The sequence below is a fragment of the Micropterus salmoides genome, unplaced genomic scaffold (assembly GCF_014851395.1).
Source record: "Micropterus salmoides isolate LMB-PRFRI ecotype aquatic unplaced genomic scaffold, ASM1485139v1 Ms_hic_scaffold_10, whole genome shotgun sequence".
In the NCBI taxonomy this organism is placed as follows: Eukaryota; Metazoa; Chordata; class Actinopteri; order Centrarchiformes; family Centrarchidae; genus Micropterus; species Micropterus salmoides.
The window spans coordinates 27,554,203-27,577,268 of record NW_024040041.1 but is presented as its reverse complement, the minus strand read 5'-3'; the positions used below and the strand labels follow the sequence as shown (position 1 = coordinate 27,577,268).

The window sequence follows — 23,066 nt, the reverse complement described above, 5'->3', positions numbered from 1 at the left end:
TGCTGGACTGTTAATGAAATGTTCTTTATTTCTATTGCACGTATTTGTTGTTGTTGTTAATCATTGTTATTCTTCTACAGTTTTAGATTTTGTCAATTTACATATTTATGTAAATACAATATCCTCTCCCACGGCAATACGTCTGCACAACACAAACCCAGAGTAATACACAAGTAAATATCTGCCACGTTGTTCTTTCTCTGCACAAAGTTGTATTATTTTTTATTATTCTTTTATTATAACTTGCATCTGTTTGTTCCATATTTATATTTGTTTACATTTACACTCATATGTGTGAAATACTACTTGGCAGTAAAGCTCTTTCTGATTCTGATTTATCAAGCTTAAAGTGTGTTCTATAAATGTGTTTGATGGTCTATAAATGTATCCAATAGGTTTGGCTGCCACTGACTGTTGCTTATGTCTGTCTATATAACATTTTATTCATGCACATGCATGAGGGAACGTCTTACCACGTTTCCCTCCCTGGCCCAAACCCAGTCCCAGCCCATTTAGAAGTCCAGCCCCCAAAGCCATTCCTGTGCCCAGACTGGCCCCTGCAATCACAATAAATATGTTAGTTAAAAAAAAGGTCGTATTTTTATAAACAAGTTGTATTGTCTACAAAGAGCAAATCAGTAAATTACAGCAAAAGTCAAGGGAAGATAAATAACAAGGAAGCAGGCTGTGAGAGTTTGATAAGCAGTTATAATGATGTACCATAGGCTCCCTGGGTTCCATGTCCACCTTGCTTTGGGCCTGCTCTACCTCTGTAACCTCCTGTGAAAACAATAAAAACAACACATTTCACAATGAACAGCAGAGTCTGCCAGAAATCATCATCATTCAGGCTTAAGATGCACAGATTGTTTCTATGAATCAGAACTGGAGGGAGGTTTGTTTTTTTTTCACTTTCACCTTAAATGATGGAAAAAGTTTAATTTAAAGTTTAACTAAGATTTGTTAAGACAACTTACCAACACCAAGCTGAGCCCCTGGATAATGTCCAACTAAGATGTTTTTTTAAAAAGGGAGGGGGAGAAAAGATAAAAACATTAATCATATGAGGTAAAAGTAATATACAGTAAAACAATGTTGTGTGCTGAAAGGTAGACATACTTCTAGTCTTCATTGCTTTGGTGCCATACTGGCTCCCCAGTGCACCTGCTACTGAAAAAAGTAGAAACAGAATCAGTCTGTGATTTTATTATGCCATTTAATATCCATCAGCTGTGTACTAGTTCTAACTTGAAGCAAGAAATATGCATTTCCTTTACATTCATTAAATAGATTATGTGTCATGTGTCAATTTAAAGTGAAAACTTTTAACATGAACCCTCAGGACATATTTTAAACATGTCTGATATGTAACTAATTACCCAAATGTAAATCTTACTACATCCAGGTTACATGTCACATATAGTACATCTGTACATGATGATGATGATGGTGATGATTATTAATTAATTATGCGATTAATATTACATGTGGCCTCTTTAATTGTTCTGGTGACTTATCTGTAAATCATAGGATTTGCACATGTAAACAATGCACACTTATGCATCCACAAAGCTATAAATCAGTCAATAAAGGTGCTAATCATGTGGCATCATTTGTACTTTAGACATTAGTTAACCATGTAGCTTTGGTGTAATGGTGTAACGCGTGCTGAGAAAGCCACTGACCCCCGGGTTTAACTCCGATGCCAACACCTGATGAAAAACAAAACACAGACACAAAAAGGAAAGACATGTACTTGATTAAATTTCACATTTAAGGAAAATGTTTGTTTTGTTGTTGCTGTTTCCAAGAGTTAATAATATTATGACAGTTTAGTCTGTGGCTACAAACCAAAAAAAAAAGTTGAATACTTGAAAAAACTTTATTTGATAGGAGCCTAGCTGGTATTGCTCATGTTCCAAGCTAACAAAGCTAATCTAAAACAGACCTTTAAAAGTCATAAATTACACGGTCATGAACGGAGCGAATCTACTATTTGTCAGTCTTCAAAGTAATTAAAACACGTATACATGCTTGGAGAACATTTAAAAAGTTTGTGACATACCTCTGGCTGGTAGCACTCTCCCCCAGGCTACACTTTGAGGTCTAACCCCTGAAAAGAGCAATACACAATAACAATGTACCATTTGTGGAAATTTGTTCTTTTAATTTGTCAAAAGACCAAAATTTATAAATTATTCAAAATTATTCTTGCAGTATAAAATGGACCAAGAGACCTGCTTGTTATTTTATAGTAGGACATAAATTAAAATTAAAATCACCAAACTACAGACAGACACAATACACAGATTAGTATATTAAATATACGTTATACCTACATCCACTGCATGCAAATTATGATAATAAAAATAAAGCATGCATGAGAAACACTATATCCAACACAGTGTGAACAAACAATTTGCAAGTGTGGTCAATGAAGTTCCACACACTTTTTTAAACTGGTCTTGTTATTTATCTTAAAAAATAATTGACTTTTGCTGCAGGAAAGGTTTGGAGTTCTGTTACAGTAATTCTTTTTTTCTCTTTTTTGGCAAAGATTTGTTGGCTTGATGGTTTGATGAAATGTCAGTAATTATATGTTTTGATTAACTTACTTTTAGGCCATAACCTCCTTGAATACTATCCTCAATAAGGTACATGCTTTGAGTGACATGTGGATGACAACATGAATTACTTCAAACTACTGAGTATCACAAATACCACTGTAGAGTTTCAAGAATATCGCAATCTGACTGGGCAACAGTAGGAGAGAAGAACAGCGATGCATTGATGGATGAGACTAAATGGAGCGACTGTGTGGAGCCTGTTACTTCATCTCACGATTGGTCGTCAAATTTTACCTGCTGCTGCCATCTTTTCATCGCATCCTTTGACTCAAAGAAATTAGATAATATAAAGCGCAGTGACTTGGCAGGATCACTCAATCTCACAGACATGATATCTGACAAGTAAGTGAGAGAGAGTCACTGGAGATGCTGATCCATCTGGGCTTTCAAGGTGAAATCATACTGCTTTCATTGATCAAGTTAACTTGTCCCTCAAAATGACAAACACCTTATCACATCAACAACAGCTATAACGTATAAATACTAATTGAGTAAATACACCAATGGCAATGAAAATTTACCAAACATCACCCCAAGTCTGTGCAGAAATGACCAGACTGTGCTTTACATTTTTGATATTGTTTAATTTCAATAAATATTTCAGTTTTGCAGCAACTTTTTCTTTTTGAATGATTATATCCTTTACAACCAAAAAGCTAAATTAATATTATTACACAAATGTGACTAGTACACATAGTAATCTAAAAACTCCATCAACCAAATCAGATAAATATAATTATTTTAAATGATTACAAATAATACTTGTACTAATTAGTAAGAGATGCCAGCAGCGGAAATAAACAGGATGTTTTTCAACAAGAGCATAGACAACAAAAATGGTCCAGATCATAGTTTTTGTGCAGACATAGTGTTCAAGACAAGCTGAAAAATTATCAAATAATACTCTCAAGTTTGAACAAAATTGAATTGTTTATAAAGCTGTATAGAGCCAAAGTTCTGTCTTTACTTATGTAATCCCTTGTTTTTCTTACCGCCTTGCAGAGTAAGCTGAGCCAACCAGAGAACCAGCGAGGTCTGGAGTAGAGCTCGAACCTGCATGATAGAGGAGCCGGGGTACAAAATACTGAGCTGCACTGACAGAGAGCAGAGAGAACAAATGATGAACGATGAACGACTGGATGGATACTTAAAGCATGACTACCCCTGATGTCTTATATATGATATTCTCTTTGATACACTCCCACTGCGTGGTCCTGCCCTCTGCACACACACACAGGTCTGATTGGGCAAAGCCAAAGGTCCATTTCGGTCCATTTCGATTAGCTGAGAACGCACACACACACACTGGATATAGATCCAATGCTTTCTGCCACAGTAACAAGGGAATAGAGGACATAAAAAGCAAAGCAACTGGGTTAAAAAATTATTTTAGTAGACTGAGAGCCAGAGAGGAATGTCATTCTTGTGAATACAGTGTTAAAGAGCAAACACCCAGTGTGTCTTTCTGAGTTTTCTGCCACTTTCTGCGCTGTTAAAAGAGTCAAGGATTCAGGATTCAACGGTTTGTCCCATATACAGGTAATAAGTGTGGTGAAATGCAATTACGCGTGCTCCAAAGGTTGTGCTGAAAGACTACTGTGAAATACGAAGGATTATGAAAATGAAGATTTTGTTTTTCTTCAGTCTTTCTCTGTGTTGGGCTTGTGGTTATAGAGGCATTCCCTTGAGCACAGAAGCTGGGAGTCTCTTGCTGGGGAGGTGAGGATGCTTCAAATCTTACCAGTGCTGGTTCTGCACCTTCTAGTGTATAAGTCCTACACAGTGGGGACTGTCCATCAAATGGTATGCTCTGCTGAATACACCACTCTCAGTAATGCTCTGTGGTCTAGCAGAGCAGTTCCCTGACCAGTGGTGGTGAAGACCTTCTACTTTGGTGCTGTGGAGGCTTTCCACAACACAGTAGAAGGCGTTGATGCAAAATGAAAATTTGTTTGGAGAAAATTAGGTTTCAACAGATGGGTTTAACTCAGCTCCCCCACAAACAAACTCACATGCGTCAAAGATTGTTAACAACAGACCTGTTTTTCTTGGGTTTTTATTGGGAGAGTAAATATTACACCTTCTAAAAACAAGAAGGGGAAAAGATTGACAGCAAACAAACATAATCTTTTTAAGTAATGTAAATATCTGAAATGTGTACACTGGAAATTGCAAAGTAAACATTACATCCTTTTTGTGTTTATGTTTGTAGGTGTTTGTTGGGGGGGGGTCATAACAATTTAGTAAAAAACATGCAACAATAAATGTTTAATATGGAAACACACACACACACACAAACTTTACCGCTGCAGAAATAGCCCTTAAGGCTGCCACCCCAATTAAACGTAATTTTCAAGGTGTTTCCATGGTTTTCTACAGAAGAGCGTTGTAATTTCATTTGAAACAGGCTGTCGGCTGTCATTGGGCTCTCAGGGGCAACATAGTGTGTGACTACCATCTGTTGAGACTGTGTATAAGAAGCATTAGCCCATGATGGTATCAACTCCAATACTCATCCTATAGTGTGGGAGGTCCTTTGTGTAACAGCCATTTCTTCATGTAATGTTTAAGTTTATTTCTAAACCTCAGGCAAGGCAGCGCTCAATGCAAATGGTTATGGGTTGAAAGAAGGCCGTTGTTTTTAAGCCACCTGAGGAAAACTGATGTCTCATGTGCAGACCACCACATCGTCTTCCCTGGTGGTACTGAGAACAAGACAATAACATAACCCACGTCTGACTCACGACTCCTTCACCCATGATTCACCTCTAAACATTTGTCTGTCTGCATGTTTGAGAGATCCCTATTAAAAAAGTATGAGTATCAATTTTTCAAGGCGAGATGTCAGAGCTTTGAAAAGAGGAGCTGATTGTTGTCTGCAGACTGTGTTGGCAGGGAGAGCAGTGTCTGTGGAGACACATCTGGCTGGCAGTTACACTGTGGTCTGTCATATAAGAAACATTGTGTGCCCCAATATATACATACAAACTACATTCTGTGTGTGTTCGTGTGCTGTCCTTATGTGTCCTTTATGGTTGAAAAAGGTAAAAAAAATAAATTTTAAAAAACGCTTTAGTAAAGAGATTTGAATTTTCTCTTATGCACCGGGATCCGTGGACAGAAAGGATAGACTCAAGATTATGTTTAGTACATCAGATTTACCAAACAGGATGAACGTGATTTTTGAAGGTTGGCCTAACAATAAAAACTTAAAATAGCTTTATAAAGTTCACCATTTAAGTCCCAATAAAGATGTAACATCACTGGTATCTGCCCCTGGTCAGTGCTTTTGCAACATAATAGAAAAGTGCATAACATTTTTGTGACCTACATTGAATAAATGCAATATGTAGCAAATATATATGCAATTTTACCCTAGTATAGTGGTGCTACACGCTAGTCTAAGTTTATATTTTGTGTAACTTCTATCAAATATTTTATGCAAATCTGAGAGTATGTGTTTGTTGTTGTGCACAATGGAAATTGCAGATCTGCAAAAATTCATGGTTACTTTTCATTTAGCTTCAGTGGTACAAAATGGTCATTTTCATTTCTGAGAAAGTTTGTAAAGGAGTGAGTTTGTTAGCGTTAGAGTTGGTTACGAGTACTGCAGCCACCAGGGGATGGGTGGATGGTTTCCCTCTGTAGTGACTATTTGCTATATTTTTCTGTATTCAAATGACAATGAGGGGCTGCTATTCTGTAAGATTTAGTTATGATTACCTTCCGAGTTATTATACAGCTCAATACAGCTCATCAGTTGTTGCTGCAGTATAGCCCATTGTTTCCATCTCACTTAAAATAAACCAAAATGCTCCACAAAAATGGTCATAAACACAGACTAGGGCACGGTGTGGCCGGAGCGCAGTCACAAACTGTGTGCCTAACAAAGCTACAACACCTGTCCCTGATTACATTTACCTCCTCAATTAACAACAATAATAAGTACAGATGCTCTGCTTGGTGGTTGGAGGTGTAAAGACAGATAATCACAGTTTCAGTGTGAAGTTGGAAATCTGGATCATCTCAAAAAACATGACCACTTTCATGAACTCAGAAAAAATGACCAGCTGTGGTAAAATAAATATCTTCACTCTGGTAAAATGAAAACTTTCACTCTTGACAAAAGAACTCCAATTTAACTTTAGTCTTGAATTTTCTGGCAAGTTTTTTTTTAGCTTTGGGACTGGAACAGTAGTGTTTATTGGTGGTTTTATGCTCTTCTTCTTCCAGCTTGTAAGACACTGTGGGCCACCTCCAGGGGACTTAATATAAGCGTTCAGCTCCATGTAGCGTGTGCACATTAGGGGAAGAACACAAAGACCTACAGAGTGATGGTGCTGGCACACTCTTCATGCAGGTGTTTCAGCTGCCCCTTCATCTGACTGGGCATTTCAAGCCAGAGAGTGTTTGGAGCTGATGTGAAAAAATTACAATAAATCAGCCTCACAATCAAATCAGTACATTTTGGTTTTGAAGACAACGCAGCAGCAAATTTACTCAATCAGGGAGTCTATGATGAAGTAGGACTCCATCACAGGTCTTCTAGCAGGACTTCATTGTGACTCAATATAACCATTTAGCCAGAATTTAACATTATTCTTTCGTCAAAGGGAGCCATGAGTGTCAAAAGGTGGAAAGTGCTGTGTGGGGAAACTCGCCTTAAAAGTGAGTCTGATGGAAGAGTGAGATTGCGGCAAAGCAGGTGGACTACCATAGTGACATTACTCCAAAAGTGTGTTGTGAAGAAATGATATAGCCTACATTACAACACAGGGAGGCAATAGTTAGGTCTATCTAAGGATGAACCTGGTTTATATTACCTTTTATAAAAAAAAATATCAACGAAACCCATGAAAAGAAAAGAAACAATAAATAAATCATACATCAAAATATTGTAATTTTTTACACTCAGCTGAGGTGGAAAAGTTGGTGTATTAGTAAAAGCAAAAATGCAATGGACACTCTAGTAGTATATGTGGTGAATTAATCATGATGAACATGAAGAATGTGACTTAAATGTCCACTGAAGAGATGAAAATGAGGTTTAGGGTTGGGGAAAACAACCTGGAATAAAATAAATGCCACATTTCCACTAAAAAAACATTCTCTCTTCTCTTCATTAGTAGAAAAGTATTAACAATGCAACATACAAGGATCCATACAACTCATAAGAGATACAAAGGTACATATAGCTAGGGGGCACCACAACAAAATAAGAGGAAAAACCAACCAACCCCTTACAGTAAATTCACATGTTCTTTTGCCCAATTTCTGATAGTTAAGTTAAAATTTGCACTATATTTTGATGGAAACCTGTCTACTGAGTACATGACCTTAACATTTACAGCTCCATGGTGCAAGTCTAGAATAACAGGCACCAGAAAAAAGCTGTGAAACAACATCGACATGTTACAGTGTTTTATGTTGACATGGTAAACATGTTAGCAAACAGCAGCCTATTTACTATCTAGCGGATTCAGACATTAGCATTGATACTGAGTCATGTTTCTGGCCAGTGGATGAAATCCAATTCCAGCTCTACTGACTCCTGAGTGAAACATCTGGTTCTTCAGCCGCCAAATGCTTCACTATGTAATGTTACACTTGCTATTCGCTGACTGTTTGGTGCAATGAGTTTATCAGCTTTTTTCGCTGACACAAGCGTCTTCTTCTTCTGAAAACAACGACGTAAGAACAGTGAGAGTGAACCAAACCAGTAAAGTTGTGAGCCAGAAAAACAAAACAATGAGCTGAAAGATGCAATAAAACTCTGTAGACCTGTAAGGAACTGCAGAGCAAGGTCATGTGACCTGTTGTTATAAACATTTTCAACTTTAAATTGGCTTCCACTAGCTGTCGCCACTGGCAGCCAGTCGGTGGTACTGTGCATTTCCACTGGCATGTTCAACTGAAAATTAAAAAATACCCAGACCTAGTCATAGGTCGTGTCAGACTTGGTGTGTCAGACTGTCAGTAAATATCCAAGCAGCAGACAAATCTATTTTTCCCACCCGCTCTGTCTGCACGGGACCTGCTGATGTGATGGACAGTGTACAGAAGTTTCCACTGCAAAGTACCGCTGGCACTCACATCGCTCCAAATCCCCTGCCGTGGGACAATATTGATGGTAGATTCTGACTCCTCACGGTTTGTTCAAGTGTTTGCACCCAATTACCCTACAGGCCGGTTCCAGTTCTCACTCACTCACAATTAGAGACCTCTTTCCAGTGTTATACAAGACTTCTTACCGAGTATTAGTAAGTAGGCCTATTTCCGTAAGTAACAAGAATAACTTCTGTCTAGTAATTTAAAGCCATGGTTTGAAATCGGTTCAGTCGTGGAGATAAACATTAGAATATTTTAATAGTTTGTTTGTCAGCCTGGTGAAACGCAGACATGTGGTAGCTAAGTGCCCAGAAAAGAGAGCGCCACACAGATTTACAAGGGAAAGATGGGACAGACAATTGGCACAGGCTGCGTTCACCTCTGTCCAACATCACACACACTTACTGCATTGCACACAATCCATAGTTGTCTTTCTCTTGGCATGGTGGACACACAGACAGTGGCGTATGGGTGTTAAGGGATGTTGTGGAGAGTCAACCCAACTGAGCTCAGTTTACACACCTTTTTTGAACACACTTTACACAAACTTCAGGATGACTTAAATCCCTTTAAGTGATGTCGAATTGATTAAGACTATACAATCAGGAAAAATCATCTGCAATACTTAAAATATATATATAATTGTGTTTGCTTTCTGATGTAGGAGGATATAGTTTTCCCCCTTTTTTTTTATTCAGTGTTCGTCTGTGTCTGTCCTGTGCTGTGTTGAGTCTACAGTGTTTCCTCCTGCTGCTGTGCACAACGCCACACCCACTGAATGAAATGCTGTACTGCATCAGGTTTGGATAGAAAACCTGTTGAATTGGTTCTTTCTGAATGAGGCTGTCCATCATACTGGCAAAAAAGGCTGTTGTATTCAGTAATGGAGAGACACTCAGCTCAGGAGGAAGCTATCAGCCCAACTAATGAGTGTTATGAAGAGTGGATGTTGGGAAGGGAAACTGTATGTCGTCACTGTGAATTGCACTGAAAACTATAAGTGAATGGTGAAACAACCATTTCAGATCTTTCATAATTAAATAAAGCACTTACAGGCTAGTGCTAGTGGCTCTGTGAGGCATAATGGTTCACCAACATCAACATGCTAACATGGTAACATTGAAAATGCTTACATGATGATTTTTAGCAGGTGTAACAATCACCATCTTAGTTTACTGTGTTAGCATGCTAAAATTAATAAATAATAATTAACATTATCAAGTGAAGCTGAGGCTGAAAGAATTGTCATTAAGTTTGCAGATATTTTTGTAATTATTAAACAAATAAACATTTTGACCTGATGACGGCACTTACGGAAAAGTTAAGCGACCACACAAGTCTTTACGGTTTATTATCTGGAGAGCATTAATGTTTGTTTTAAATGTGTCTGCCAAATGAATGTAGTTTAAAACTAAAATATCTATCTCACAATGGTGCTAGAGAAAAAGTTAGGGGATCACCAAAGTCATTAGGATTCATCCTCTGGGGACCATGACTGTCTGTAGTGTGGACAGACTAACAGACCGCTTGCAGGGCTATAAAACAAAAGAGGCGTCACAGACTTAACTGGGTTTGGAAACTTCATTCACATACATCTCATTTGTCATTTTTAACTAAATACTTGCTTACAGATACTTTACACGTTTAAGTAAGGTTCTGCATTAAATAGGCTATGCTTGTAAATAGGCAGTTCAGCCTTCTTAATCTTAATCTTTGTAGGTTGGAGGGACTGGATTTTGGCCTCTCCAGCTCCAGCAGCCCACCTGCAGGATATGCAAACCTCCATGTGTCTATCTCCCCAGTCTTCAAACTGAGATGGTGTTTAACCTGTGCCCACAATAACACAAGTTCTAGACATTCAGACTGGCTGCTTGCATGACTGGCTGACATCACTGCTGGCTCTGGCTGCTGTTTGCACTGCACCCGCAGCTGCCCAGACAGAGACGACAAAGGCATTACTAAGTGTAAAATTAAAGAATGGGACACTCATTGGAGGGGAGAACAGCACAAATATAAGGAATGCTAATTTGAGACCTTGCTCTTTTCAAAAAGGACCCATTTTGTATCCGATTACATTTTTTGACCTTTCAAAGTTGTGAAATGGACTCTACCAAATGAAAAACATAAATAAAAGAAATCAGCTGTAATACATATGTATGAAACAACTTTTAATCAAATTTAACTTTAATTTAAACATTATACAGAGTCACTGGAGCAGTCCAACTCTAACCAAGAGGAAGGAAACCCCACTGCAGAAGTGAGCCTGTGTAACACAAATGATGAAAGGACACGAGTCTGAAGGAGGAACTCATTGCAACACTGCCCCACCTGGTGGAGAGGCTATCTTAAGGAAAAAATAAAAATAAATGTTTTTAATAGTCTCTTTTACATGTTTTTTTCACAGAAGGTAGGTTACCAAGTAAGTTACCAAACAAACCTAGTCAACACTTAAGCACAGGCTGAGTGGGCCAAACTAAATATGAACTTGGACTTGGAATATGGACCAGAATTAGCCATAACTTATCAATCATTACGGGATTCGGTTCCCACTGAGCTGCCAAACACAATCCCGTGCACCTGAAACACTTGGTTTATAAACTGTTTTATTCATAATGTAATTTGTGTTGTTTATTCGCATCTAGGTCCTAAAATGTGCATAGATTTCACAGTCATCGTGGCTCAGAGACAGCAGTGTAATGGCACAGGCTTCTTTAAGAAAAGCACACTTCCGCCCCCACAACCTTCCTCACATATCAGCACGCCTTTCACTTGCCCAAATATGAACTAAGCTTCTTTGCGCAGGGACAGATTGAAATGGGGAGGAGTCTGACAGACTGAGTTCAGATCAGGACAGACTGAAGGACAAACAACCAGAAAGGAGGAGTAAATTAAGTGAGCAACAGGTTCGACAGAACCAGAACCACAAAAATAAGAGGGCAATAAATATTGCCTGCCTGAAGAACAGTAAGTTTTTACCTGTTTTTCTTGTATTTTAATTTCAGTAGGGTTACCACAACTTCTAAAAACACAGAAATACTAGTAGGCCTTGCCCCAACTGCCTGCTGTTGTACAGTTACTGCTTGTTTGTACAGGGCCATATGACATTTATTATGCAAACTATGACAAATATATGATGCTTAAATGGCTGTATAGGTTCTCTTTACTTGATTAGTCATTATTTTAACATTGGTCTGAGTGTTTTGGCTGAAGTTTATGAACCTCCTTTGACATTACAAGAAACTGAAGCATAAACTATCATTTTCATTTCATGCAGAACATTAAAATATACTTTAGGTGTTTATCAACGCTTCTCTTTTTTCTCCCTATCCACTTTTACAGATGTCTCTATCTCCCGCCGCCTTTGCAGCTCGTCGGGTGTTTGCTGCTGCGTCACATTCAAGCCATGAGGGTGGAGGTCAGTGTGTCTTTACAGTTGCTCTCAACCAAATACAACAAAAATGCATCAAAGCCTCCAGATTCAGAGCTTCTGCATGCAGCAGCACCTCTGAGTCACGTATAGCTGCAACCTTTTGTTGAACATTAACTTAAAAGTCTGCAGAGCTGGCAGCTGTCCTGCTCTTTGGCAAATGATCAGGAATTATACTGTATTGTTGATATGTAGAGTTGCTATAATTCATTTTGCCCTCTTGAGTGCTGCTGTCATGTACTTTCACTGGCTGTGTTTTCCACAGCGAGGACCTGGAAAATACTGACCATTGTGTTGGCCTTTCCTGGTGTTGGCGTCTGCATGGCTAATGCCTACATGAAGATGCAGGCGCACTCACACTCGCAGCCAGAATTTGTGGCATATCCTCACCTGCGTATCCGAACCAAGGTTTGTCTCAAACTCACACATATGCTCCAAATCTTTCAGCAGGATTTCCAGAACGACACCCTTCCAGTAAAGAAATGGTATAGGATGAATATTAATGGATTTTCCCTCCATTGTTGACTTTACCTAAGTGTTAATGTCTCCTTCCAGAAATTTCCCTGGGGTGATGGAAATCATTCCCTATTCCACAACACTCACACCAATGCTTTGCCTGATGGCTTCGAGAACTCCCATCACTGAGAAGATCGGCCACATTTCTCAGCTATGTTTCCAGTCAGCAGTGTACTTGGATTAATTATATTGACTGCACTGCCTTCAAGCGTTGCAACGAGAAAGGAATAAAACCACTTTGTGCTGTATTACAATGAGTGCCATTTCTTTTAATCATTTAATTTAATTCAATTTAAATCAACCCTCAAGACTTATATCAGAAATGTCTCCTTACATCTCATTATCTGGACCATGTTCTATTATTTCAAGTGTTACCGCAGCACGCACTGCTATCACATATGGTGTCTTTTTACGTATTATCACTAAGGGTCAACAAAGCCTTGGTGGCATGTTACATAATTTCCGTGAACACACACATCTTATTTTCACTCAATCCCACATACAACGCCCTGCTGCCTCAAATAAAATTCTAATAATTATGTGTATTAATCCACCAATGAACATTGTCAGCAAATACACAATTCACTGCTTTTTGAGTAAATGTTTTTTTTTAAGTAAATGACATATTCTTGACATATTATTAAAGGTCGATGTCTTCAGTATGAACCAATGCATTTGGGACTAAGAGCAACAAACAAGATATTACTAAGATATAGTATTGAGAGACGGACTAACACACTGCTGCTTTTGGTCTTTCATGCAACATATTGATAATAAGAAAAAGATAATACATCACCAGCCCCAGCAATATCCTTTAAAATGCTAAGATTAGTGTAGGACAAGTGGGAAATTTGACTTGAAAATGAAAAGTCAGGGGATAACCAGTGTAATTATGATTCATCCCCTGGACACCAACGAAGAATGATCTTAATGAATGAATTGATGTTAATCCAACCAATTGCTGTTTCACTGTCTGTTGTAAAAGTGAAATAATATAACCGACGAAACTCCCTAAAGACATGCGATCAGATTACTGTGCCCATTCTGTAACCCCATACTCCAACAACAAGAAACCGAAAACAAAGTGGTGTTCCAACAATATATTCAGTGGTATAAATTAATATGTAATAACAGTTGGAATCTATACATATTATATCTGCTAATTCATAATATCTCTATGTACAAAATAAACAACTGGCTCCTAGACCAACCCTGATAATTCCAGTACATCCAGCTAAATGACACTATCAAATGCATTGTGGACATTTGTCTTGACTTTTTCCTGGGGGAAAAAAAAATCACAATACAAATGTTACAAGAAGTTAATCCAACAACAGTAAATTATAATACAATTATGTCATGCTGGGACAGGCTAAAGTTTATATCAGATTACATCAAAACTAAATAGAAATGTATGCTTCCAGTTTATGAAAATAAATCAACAGTCAGTTCTATTAGTGCTGAAGAAATTCAAACACCTGTTTTTGAAAACTGCACTTGCACTTTTATAAATTAATGGCAACTTTTCGAGAAGCTTATAACAAGCCCCGAAGTTGACTCTCCATTTATCTATTCCCTCTGAATTCATCCCACCAATTACTCCACTCAATATTTCCCTCTTTGCTTAAGTCAGGGCTAATGTGGCCAGACTTAGTAGATCCTGTTTCAGAGTCTCCGTACAGTCGGCCTCTCTGGCAAGCGTGCAAAGGCAATCCCCAGCAAGGGAGGTGGACAAGAAGGGCCGAGGACAGTCCTGACAGCCCAGCAGCAAAGACAGGCAGGCCCGACCCAGTGCTGGATAGCTGTACCGCTGGGAAAACCAGTATATGTGGGGGAGGAGAGCGGCCAGGGCCCTACCTTCTGCACTGGCTTCTGAAGAAAAACTGGAGTCTTGAGCTGCTTGTTGCAGAAGCTGTGCTGAACTTTTCATCAAGTTCTTTGGTCTTAACCTGAACTGATCTGGATTAAGTGATTTGCCCACCACTGACACACGGATTGATTTGGAAACAGGTGTGTCGCTTTTGATTGCCTTATGATCCGAAGTTGTATTAAGTCCTCTGCTGGCCTTTTGAACTCTTCCAGTGAAAGAGGTTTCATTACTGTCCGTCTGGTGTAGGGAAATTATTGGGTCCTTCGTCTGTCCTGGTAAATTTTCAGTTTGGACTTCAAAACCGGTCAACTCTAACTCAGATGTTCGATTAGCCAGGCTCTCTTCTGCAGACTCAAGTCCCTCTTTGTCTGTTATAGATTCAGCCTTTTCAGCGTTGTCCTCTTTGGGAGCTGATGCAGCACGACTTGCAGCCTTGGGGAAGGATGGCAGGAGAAGAGACACACAGAGGTCCTCCAACTCTCTCTGCAGCGCTGTCACCAAAAATCTGCGCGCTCCAATCATCATCTCGCCTAAAGCGGTTTTCTGGAAAGCCAAGTCTTTTTGGTGGATCCCCAGTCCTTCACGGACCAATGTGTCCAGGATCTGACACTTTCCTCTTCTCTCTCTTTCATTATTTTCCCTTGTTGTTTCTGGGTCCTTGGTGAAGCGACATCCATGCAGGTAATGCAGCACTGGAAGCAGCATACCTGTGCTGACATCTTCAATGCGGATGGCTTCTCCCGCTTTACCCCGAGCTTCTTCAAATCCACCTCTCAACAGACCCCAAAAGTATTCAGAGCCGACTCCGTCTGTCCCCTCCACCCCGGCCACAGCCTCCCTATTGGCTGAGACCCGAGTCCCGTCGTCCAGCAGCAAGAGGAGGTCAAAGTTCGAGTCTCCATAAGGACAGATGTCAGCCAGGCGAGGCTTTTTCGAGGGAGGGGGTGAAACTCCGTCAATTTTACCGACTGATTGTGTTGTAACTGGATTTAAGTGGTTTTTTTCAAGCTCCATTTTGATGCCACCCATCAGGGTAGACAGGCATCCGATAAGAAGGGAGAAGTACAGGGAGTGGAGCTGAGCTGTCCGGCCTGAATGTGGTGAATTTAACCAATCAGAAAGCAATCTTACACATTCAGCGGGGTGGTCTTCATCCGCTTCTTCGTAACTGCAACCAAGGGGCTGCAGAGCCAAGAGCAGCCCCCCGCTGTCCAGAAGTAGCTTCTTCAACAGGGACTTGTTGCTGTTAGAGAAAATGAGGGTTTGTAAAGCTCATATATGATGTATAAATATAAAACCATTGAATGAGTATATGGTTGATACAAATCAATTCACTAAACTGCATGTAAGGATTACTGGAAATAATGTTTTTAATCAGGACGTAAATCAGAATTTCTAAAATAAAATACAATTTTTAAGATCACAAACACAAAAAGGAAGCCAGAAGAGCGTCTTCTGTGGCATTAGAGCTATGACATGTACAGATTCTCCTGATTACTGAGCTCATATTCATATGGATCTACTACTCACCTGCTGATTAATGGCAGAGATAGCGCACAGTTCATCTTGTCAGACTCAGAGCCCGACAGCATCACATGCGCAAGAACCCCAGAGCCAAATCCAGACTCACACTGGACACGCAGGTTGTTAAGAAGAGCAAGACCTACAGAGACAGTGCACAATTAATGACAACCTAAGTCTGATTACATAAAAGCTAATTGTTGAGAATTACTCATGTCAAAAAGTAAGCATGAATCTGATATGCTGACCTTATTAAGAGTAAAAAACATTGGCCAGATGTGACTGACGCACATTAAATATTTAAGATTTATTTGTCTATGAAATTCAGTGTTTTCACTGTCCGTTACATTAATTCAGTCGGGCCGCTGACTCTCCATTATCACTGTCCTCATGTTGCCATTACATAAAAGTTATTCCAATTCCAGGTACACAAATTTTAAATTTGGTAAACAAGGGAGCACCAGTATCAGGTCAGTAGTTAATTGCAGGCTTCATACCCTGAGTTGAGGTATCAAGACCTGGAAAGTTAGATAGGTGCATCCCTAGTCAGAGGAATAAAATTTAAAGATTTAACCAATAAGATACATAATACTACTAATAACACAAGATTAATAAAATGTGAGTTGTCTATAGCGTTTATAAGGCACTAAGCAAATGTAGGTTTTGTTATCACAGCAATTATAAACAGCAACATGGTTTATGGGTCATATAAAGCCTCTTAGTCGCTCTAATGTTACGGAGTTGCAGATTACTGATCTCGCTCTTTATCTTACCAAGTTGTTTAACTTTGGCTTTCACTCGGTCCGTCTGCCTCTCTTCTCCCTCAAATCCTCCCCCTCTCTGGCAGAGATGGTGACGAATCAGCGCTACCGAGCCGGTTCGGACCAGCGCCTGCAAACAGTTTGGGTTGCAGCTCAGCCGGCAAAGCATACGGAGGCACCTGCTGCTGGGGTCCTGGTGCTTTGTGAGGTAGTAGAGCAAGCCGGACATGACACCTGAGCTGACCAGAGCCGCACTTGGGTCGGTGGCGTGGGAGAAGCGCGACAGCAGCAGCAGGATCGGCGACTCGGGCGTCCAGGGTTCAGGGTGGTAGGGGTGTTGGTAAGCCATTGGTCGAGGCACAGAGGGTGGGGTATCAAGAGTGACTTTAGTCAAACAAGCTGCTGAATGAGCACGCTGCCTCCTTCTGTGAGGGGATGAGAACTTTGACGGAGAGACTGGTGTTTGGGTTGTTTTAGAGGTTGAGGAGATGGTGGAGGAACTGGTATCGGTTTGGGGTGTGAGTGCAGTGGAAAGTTGAGGACTAGAAGGAGGCGGATCAGTGTTTTTCAGTGAGGATGACATTTGGGGCTGGGCCGAAGAGGACACAGAGGAAGGCTGAGCTGCTTTTTTACAAGAGGCAATAGGATTGGATGGAGAAGAGTTTTTAAGAGAGAAAAGGGAATTGGAGTTTGGGGAAGAAGTTTGAGGGGATGAAGACAGAGGGATCTGAAGACCCCCCCATTCCCCTTCAACACCAGAGGAAGCCAGCAGTTCCCCCTCCGAAGAGATCAATCCCTCAGACACCAACCAGGACCTAAAGACAGAGCAACAAGCATGTAGATCAACAACAGAATATAGTAGAATAAAACAACTGACAGGGAAAATAGGTAAACTTGAGCATCATTTTCCATACCTGAGACTTAAAAAGCTTGATGAACCTTGCTCCCTACCAGCCTCCTCCTTTTTGCAGCCCTCAGGAGGAGGAAAGTCAAAGGACTCAAAACATGAAGAAGGCATGAGCTCAGTGGGAGACATGGTGGAGGAGAGGCTTAAATCTATCTTCTCAGCGGGTTGTTCCTCACCTCTGGTGAGCTCGACTAGTCGTGAAATAAGCAGAGGGACCAGCCCTAACTCTTGCAACTGGTCCATAGCGGATTCATCAAAAACAAAGTCTACACACGCCAGGATAGCTAGTCGGGAAAGAGGGTGACTCTGATGGGCAGCCAAAAAGCTAATGAGCACCTCCAGTCCACCACTCTCCTTCACCTTAGCACGGTTAACCGCCTCCTTGCAGCACAAGCACAGCGCCTTGAGGAAGACTCCAGACCTCAGTGGGTCCTTCTTCACCTCCTCAGTGAACTTCCGAATGATCCCCAGTGACCCCACAAAAGGGCGCAGGCAGCCTTGGGAGCACATGTTGGCCAGGGTTTTCAGTGCCAGCTCCTCAAAAGGTTTACCCGCCTCCCCTGACGCCATGACACCGAGCTGATTGAGGACTCCAGAACGGGACAACTCCCTGGCGCATTCAACACCACAGCCCCGGGTCAGCTCGTGGAGGGTCCTGAGCGCCACACGTCTCAGCGCCTGGGGATATTCTGGAGCGATGAGAGGGGCGAGAGCAGATAAGGTCCCTTGGGTGAGTAGTGAGAGGCGGTTGGAGGGCGTATCTGAGAGGTAGAGGAGAGCCCGAGCAGCCGACTGAGCACACTCCAGTTTAGGACACTGTTCTTTGGGGGGAACGGCAGTGGGGGACGACGGGCCAGAAGAAATAGACACACAAAGGAGGAGAAGAGGAACACCACCTGTAAAAAACAGAAGAAAATAAATATTTTATTTAATCTGAGAACAAATAATATATCTCCACAAAAAACATTTCACAGATCCTTTTTTGCTCGCATTTCATAAACATGTTTCTCTGGCTGTGGTCAAGTTAATAGATGATGTGATGTCTGGCTCTTATGAAGAAATAACAACAGCTGGATGTCTTGACCTGTTGTCCTTCGATCCCACTGATGATGTATGGTAATAATAAATAGTATTAAAATTATTTTCAACTAACGTTTAATCTGTCAATTCTTTTCTTAACTAATAATCTGGTCTATAAAACATCAGAAAAACAGTGAGAATTTGTCTGTACGTGATCATTCTTTCAAACCAATGGTAATCATTATTATAATAATTACTGCACTATACAATACTCTACTGCCACTGCAAACGTATCATTTCCCCTCAAGTAGCATTGAAGGTGCATCTGATTTTGAATGCTGTCAGCTAAAAAATTATGCAGTGAGACACAGTGACATTTCAGACTTACCGGAAGAGTGGATAAGTGCAGAGCTCTCTGGATCCATGGCCAAATTTCCCAAAGCCCGGGCTGCTCTGTTCTGGACCGTCTCCAGGGCTACATTTCTCTTCAGGATCTCCACTGAGACAGTTAAGAATGTTTTTCCAGATTATATGTCATTAATTGTGAAAACATCACAGACCTAAATGTAAAATATCCTTAGATCAAATTCCTCATAAGATTGTAAAATACCACTTACCTACTATATTTATTCCATCAAGCTTGCGAACCTATAGTGGAAGACATTTTAAATGTGAGCAATGATTAAATAAATACAGCGTTTAATACCTTCACTATTATTCCTTTTGTCTCACCTCTACACGTGTCTCCAGCTCAGTGCAGCAGTTTGCCAGGATGCTCAGAGCCAGGTCAAGGGTTTTCCTGGAGCACTCTGGGTGTTTGAGCAGGTCCAGCAGGGGTTTGAGACCACCTTGAGTTCTGAATCTGGCAATGCCAGCCTTGTCACCCTTGATGTGCTGCGTCCGGATAGCAACCAGGGCTCGCCACTGAAAGACTCTGGACTTCTTATCCATTTCTCTACCACCGCCTGTGTCTGCCTTGCCATGGCAGTGATGTTCAGCCTTTGATCCAGGTTTGCAGAGGTGTGCCAGGCACCACGTCAAAGAAGACTCTGGTGATGATTGGTGCCCTTCTCTGGAGGTTCGAGGTGGTTTCCAGTCACCCTGAACAGGTGATGCAGCCATGGTACTGCTGCAGGTTCAATTATCTTAATGTTCCTCCTCACAGTTTATACTGATATTCAACACACTGTGGAGCATTACCGGATGCTTCAAACGAAACACTGAGAAATTAAATAGCATAGTCCTTTCGCTTTAAATTGTTAGCTAGTATGTGCTCTTAATGAGTCACTTCATATCTTTTCAAAGTTTCCGCAAAATTAACATTCTGGTGCGGTCAGAAAACTACAGATACCGTGAAAAAGGAAAGTTGTACCACCTGACGCCGCACTCCCTGACGGGAGATGGAGTTCCAATCGCTTCGGTCCACTCCCTAAAAAACGGGCCTACATCGTAAGAAGGCCGCACAAACGTTATTCTACGTAATGGACGTGTATTTGCTCAGTGTAACATATTTTGGCACATCAAATGACGAATTAAAGCTCTATTTGATCAATGTTTTGTTACCACTGGCCGAATAATTTTTGTGAAACAAAATCCAATCGTCTGTGTTAGCCGCTAACGCCATCTTTAGCCAAACAACAAAACAGGGGCGGTCGAGGGAGGGAGCAGGGACTGAGGAGGTGGGTCGGTAAGATGTATGCTGGGACTTGTAGTTCAAATTCCCTGGCCTTCCCCTTCCTCTAGCGCATTTAATCCCTTAAAAAAACCACATTCCCCGTGATAGTAAAAAAGCCAGTTTACGTTGAAATTTTCTCAGCGTTTAGGGATTGTAGTTCAATTGGTACGTCAGATAACTCAAAAGCTCTTTCGTATCTACCGAAACGAACTACACTTCCCGAGTTCTCAAGTGACGTTGTTATAGTCATCGTTTTACTCGATGCGACAAAATGCATCGGTGTCTCTGGGAGGTTGTTAAAGTCCACGATAGATACACCGCTAATTAAAAAACAACAACTTTGACTGTAATTGTAACGATTTAATAGCATGGACGTTATCGAGACAATTGTGATACAAAGCAGTGAAGTGGAAGGAAAGGAAACGGTCGTGTCCAGTGTGGACACCGATAAAGCCAAAGCAGGTTAGTAACTGTACACGCAGCCTGAAGTTAAACATGTTTCATCCTGTCATCGCAAGAAGCGAGGAGGGTTTGATGAGTGCGCAGTCTCTGCCTGTCGCAGTGATTGTAGTCATAAACCGTAATCTGCACTAATGAGATGAGAATAATATGTAGTCTGGTAAGTTATTACCTCAAATAGGTATTTCAATCAGACAAGTTGTGTCACATAAAAATATTAAACTTTAAACACAGGTAAGAGGTTCAGTGCAAGAAGTTCAGTGCAAGAAGTTAATAATATCAGACGATGACATGATACACCTTTGTTTTCTTCTGCAGAATTCATATGGACACTGCAGGCTACATGGCACCTTGTCAACACCCGGCTTGAAATGGACCAGGCTTTTGACCAGCCAGTGTGCAAGAAAAAGAAACTTTGGGAGATGGTAGCAGAGAGAGTGAATGCCAAACTGAGGGAGTCAGAGGTCACCGATGTCACTGTGAAGGCGTACGAATGTGACCTTAAGTGGAGAAACATGCTGGCCACGTACAGGAAGAATGCAGAGAGAGCCAAGAGGCTCGGGGCGACCAGCGTCCACTGGGAGTTCTTCAAGTCCATGCACGAGGTCCTGGGTAAGAGCAGGGAGGAGATCGAAGACCAGCGAAGGGCCAAGCTCAGTGGGACGAGAGTGGGTAAGGCCATAGCCAACAAGAGGTTTACCCCCATCCTCCCTACACCTCCTGCAACAGCTGCTCCCTGCTCTGCGTCCCGGCCTCCACAGGACGTCCTACAACTGTACATGGAGCTGCAAGAGAGAAAGATGAACATGTGGGCACAGCAGAAAGCCCTGGAGGAGAGGAAGATAGAGGCCATTAACAACCTGGCGCAGGCCATCTCCAGCCTGGCTCAGAAGAACAGCACAGAATTATCAAAGGATGGACATTAGAGGCGTGAATCTGAACTCCCATGTGTGTCGTTTGCTCTTACCAAAAACCTTTATGATACTGCATGAGGAAAGCTGTTTGAGTGTGTTTGGTAAATATGCTTGCAGATTGCACATTTGCACTGTTACAGTTTTTATAATAGTTTGGCCTGACACAGCAGAGAGAGAGACAGAATTCATAATTCAGAATAAATGAAAATACAACAGTTCGGGAAAAGGGACAAGTGGATTGCATGTCCTTTTCTGGTGATGTCATGGCATGTAATCATCACTCATTTTTATACGATACGAGAGTGAATTGTGGTCGGTTGATGTTTCAGAGTAAGAAAAACTTAAATAATTCATGCAAATAAGACTAATACATGCTTTCCTACACTGGACCAGTTCATCAAATGACAACAACCTATGCAAGAGTACATGTTCTGTTTGATGCAGGCACACATAAACAAGCTAACAGAAATGATCAGTGATTACAGTCATTGCTCAAGAGAAGTCACAGAAGTTTTTCAGTGAAAACAATATGCATATTCAAACTGATATTTAATATTCCTAAGACGTATTTATAGAAATGTTACACTTTATTATCATACAGTATAAACGACTTCACTGTGTCATGCGGTCCAATAAACAGTCCTGCAATAAATGCTACCTGCATGAAGGTTTTGTTTGGCGGTGAACAGAGTATTAGAAACACTGCCGACTGTTTTATAATGACAGTTTTACCGATTATGTTATGATATTGTGTTTACCTTGATGCTGGAAACTGGCGCAGCGGCAGATTGACGTTCACTACCGTCCAGTGATCACGAAGAAGAACTGCAACAATGCATTTTTTTATGTGGTTCATGGTTTTAATATCAGTGTAATCACTATTAATTATATCTATGTACATCTCAGTGTTAACAAGATTATTACAGATATTGACGTAAGTATTGTCGATAAATTATTAAAAGACAGTTGTTTTAAATAGTTTTTCTTTGGTCTGGAGATCAGTTTCCGGTTATCACTTTCAAAATAAATGTGAGCGCTCTAACTGAATACAGAAAATTGTTTATTCTTTGCCTATTCATTTACCTATTTGTACTTTTATGTCAAATTGTTGCATGTTAGTGAGTTTTTAAGAGCCTGAAAATCCCATTTGTCATCAATCATTACTCCACACTTTTCAGTGGATCTATTCTGATGGAGATGAACACTTGAAAAACGCTGGCATCTACATTTCTGATTAACGATCATGTAAGTCTAATATTAG

The 23,066-nt window shown here is 40.7% G+C and overlaps 3 protein-coding genes and 1 long non-coding RNA gene across 4 annotated transcripts; 2 read left to right on the top strand and 2 right to left on the bottom strand.

The window, feature by feature from the left end:
• Positions 1-476: 476 nt before the first annotated feature.
• On the bottom strand, positions 477-1,010 carry LOC119918270. The gene is made up of 3 exons (XR_005447414.1): positions 978-1,010; positions 721-780; positions 477-557 (listed from the first exon to the last, which is right to left on the bottom strand). It is a non-coding gene; the product is annotated as an uncharacterized LOC119918270 (long non-coding RNA).
• A 10,530-nt stretch (positions 1,011-11,540) lies between these two features.
• Positions 11,541-12,932, top strand: LOC119893803 (cytochrome c oxidase subunit 6A, mitochondrial). Its single transcript, XM_038706146.1, has 4 exons — positions 11,541-11,699; positions 12,075-12,150; positions 12,428-12,570; positions 12,718-12,932. Exons 2-4 carry the CDS (start codon positions 12,075-12,077, stop codon positions 12,805-12,807), a joined length of 309 nt encoding a protein of 102 aa, XP_038562074.1. The 5' UTR covers positions 11,541-11,699; the 3' UTR covers positions 12,808-12,932.
• Positions 12,933-13,763: 831 nt separating this feature from the next.
• On the bottom strand, positions 13,764-20,481 carry armc5 (armadillo repeat containing 5). The gene is made up of 7 exons (XM_038706093.1): positions 19,490-20,481; positions 19,375-19,405; positions 19,146-19,256; positions 17,745-18,633; positions 16,843-17,645; positions 16,079-16,211; positions 13,764-15,791 (listed from the first exon to the last, which is right to left on the bottom strand). Exons 1-7 carry the CDS (start codon positions 19,877-19,879, stop codon positions 14,303-14,305), a joined length of 3,846 nt encoding a protein of 1,281 aa, XP_038562021.1. The 5' UTR covers positions 19,880-20,481; the 3' UTR covers positions 13,764-14,302.
• Positions 20,482-20,677: 196 nt separating this feature from the next.
• Positions 20,678-22,851, top strand: si:dkey-66i24.7. The gene is made up of 2 exons (XM_038706115.1): positions 20,678-20,894; positions 21,210-22,851. Exons 1-2 carry the CDS (start codon positions 20,801-20,803, stop codon positions 21,815-21,817), a joined length of 702 nt encoding a protein of 233 aa, XP_038562043.1. The 5' UTR covers positions 20,678-20,800; the 3' UTR covers positions 21,818-22,851.
• Positions 22,852-23,066: the final 215 nt, after the last annotated feature.

Coding starts and splice junctions, on each gene's coding strand:
- LOC119893803 (XM_038706146.1), top strand. CDS start 12,075: ATGTCTCTATCTCCCGCCGCCTTTGCAGCTCGTCGGGTGTTTGCTGCT. Junction 12,151..12,427: donor TTCAAGCCATGAGGGTGGAG/GTCAGTGTGTCT, acceptor TGTTTTCCACAG/CGAGGACCTGGAAAATACTG. Junction 12,571..12,717: donor ACCTGCGTATCCGAACCAAG/GTTTGTCTCAAA, acceptor GTCTCCTTCCAG/AAATTTCCCTGGGGTGATGG.
- armc5 (XM_038706093.1), bottom strand. CDS start 19,879: ATGGCTGCATCACCTGTTCAGGGTGACTGGAAACCACCTCGAACCTCC. Junction 17,646..17,744: donor TCAAGCTTTTTAAGTCTCAG/GTATGGAAAATG, acceptor CTCTGTCTTTAG/GTCCTGGTTGGTGTCTGAGG. Junction 15,792..16,078: donor TCTCTGCCATTAATCAGCAG/GTGAGTAGTAGA, acceptor TTTCTCTAACAG/CAACAAGTCCCTGTTGAAGA.
- si:dkey-66i24.7 (XM_038706115.1), top strand. CDS start 20,801: ATGGACGTTATCGAGACAATTGTGATACAAAGCAGTGAAGTGGAAGGA. Junction 20,895..21,209: donor CACCGATAAAGCCAAAGCAG/GTTAGTAACTGT, acceptor TTTCTTCTGCAG/AATTCATATGGACACTGCAG.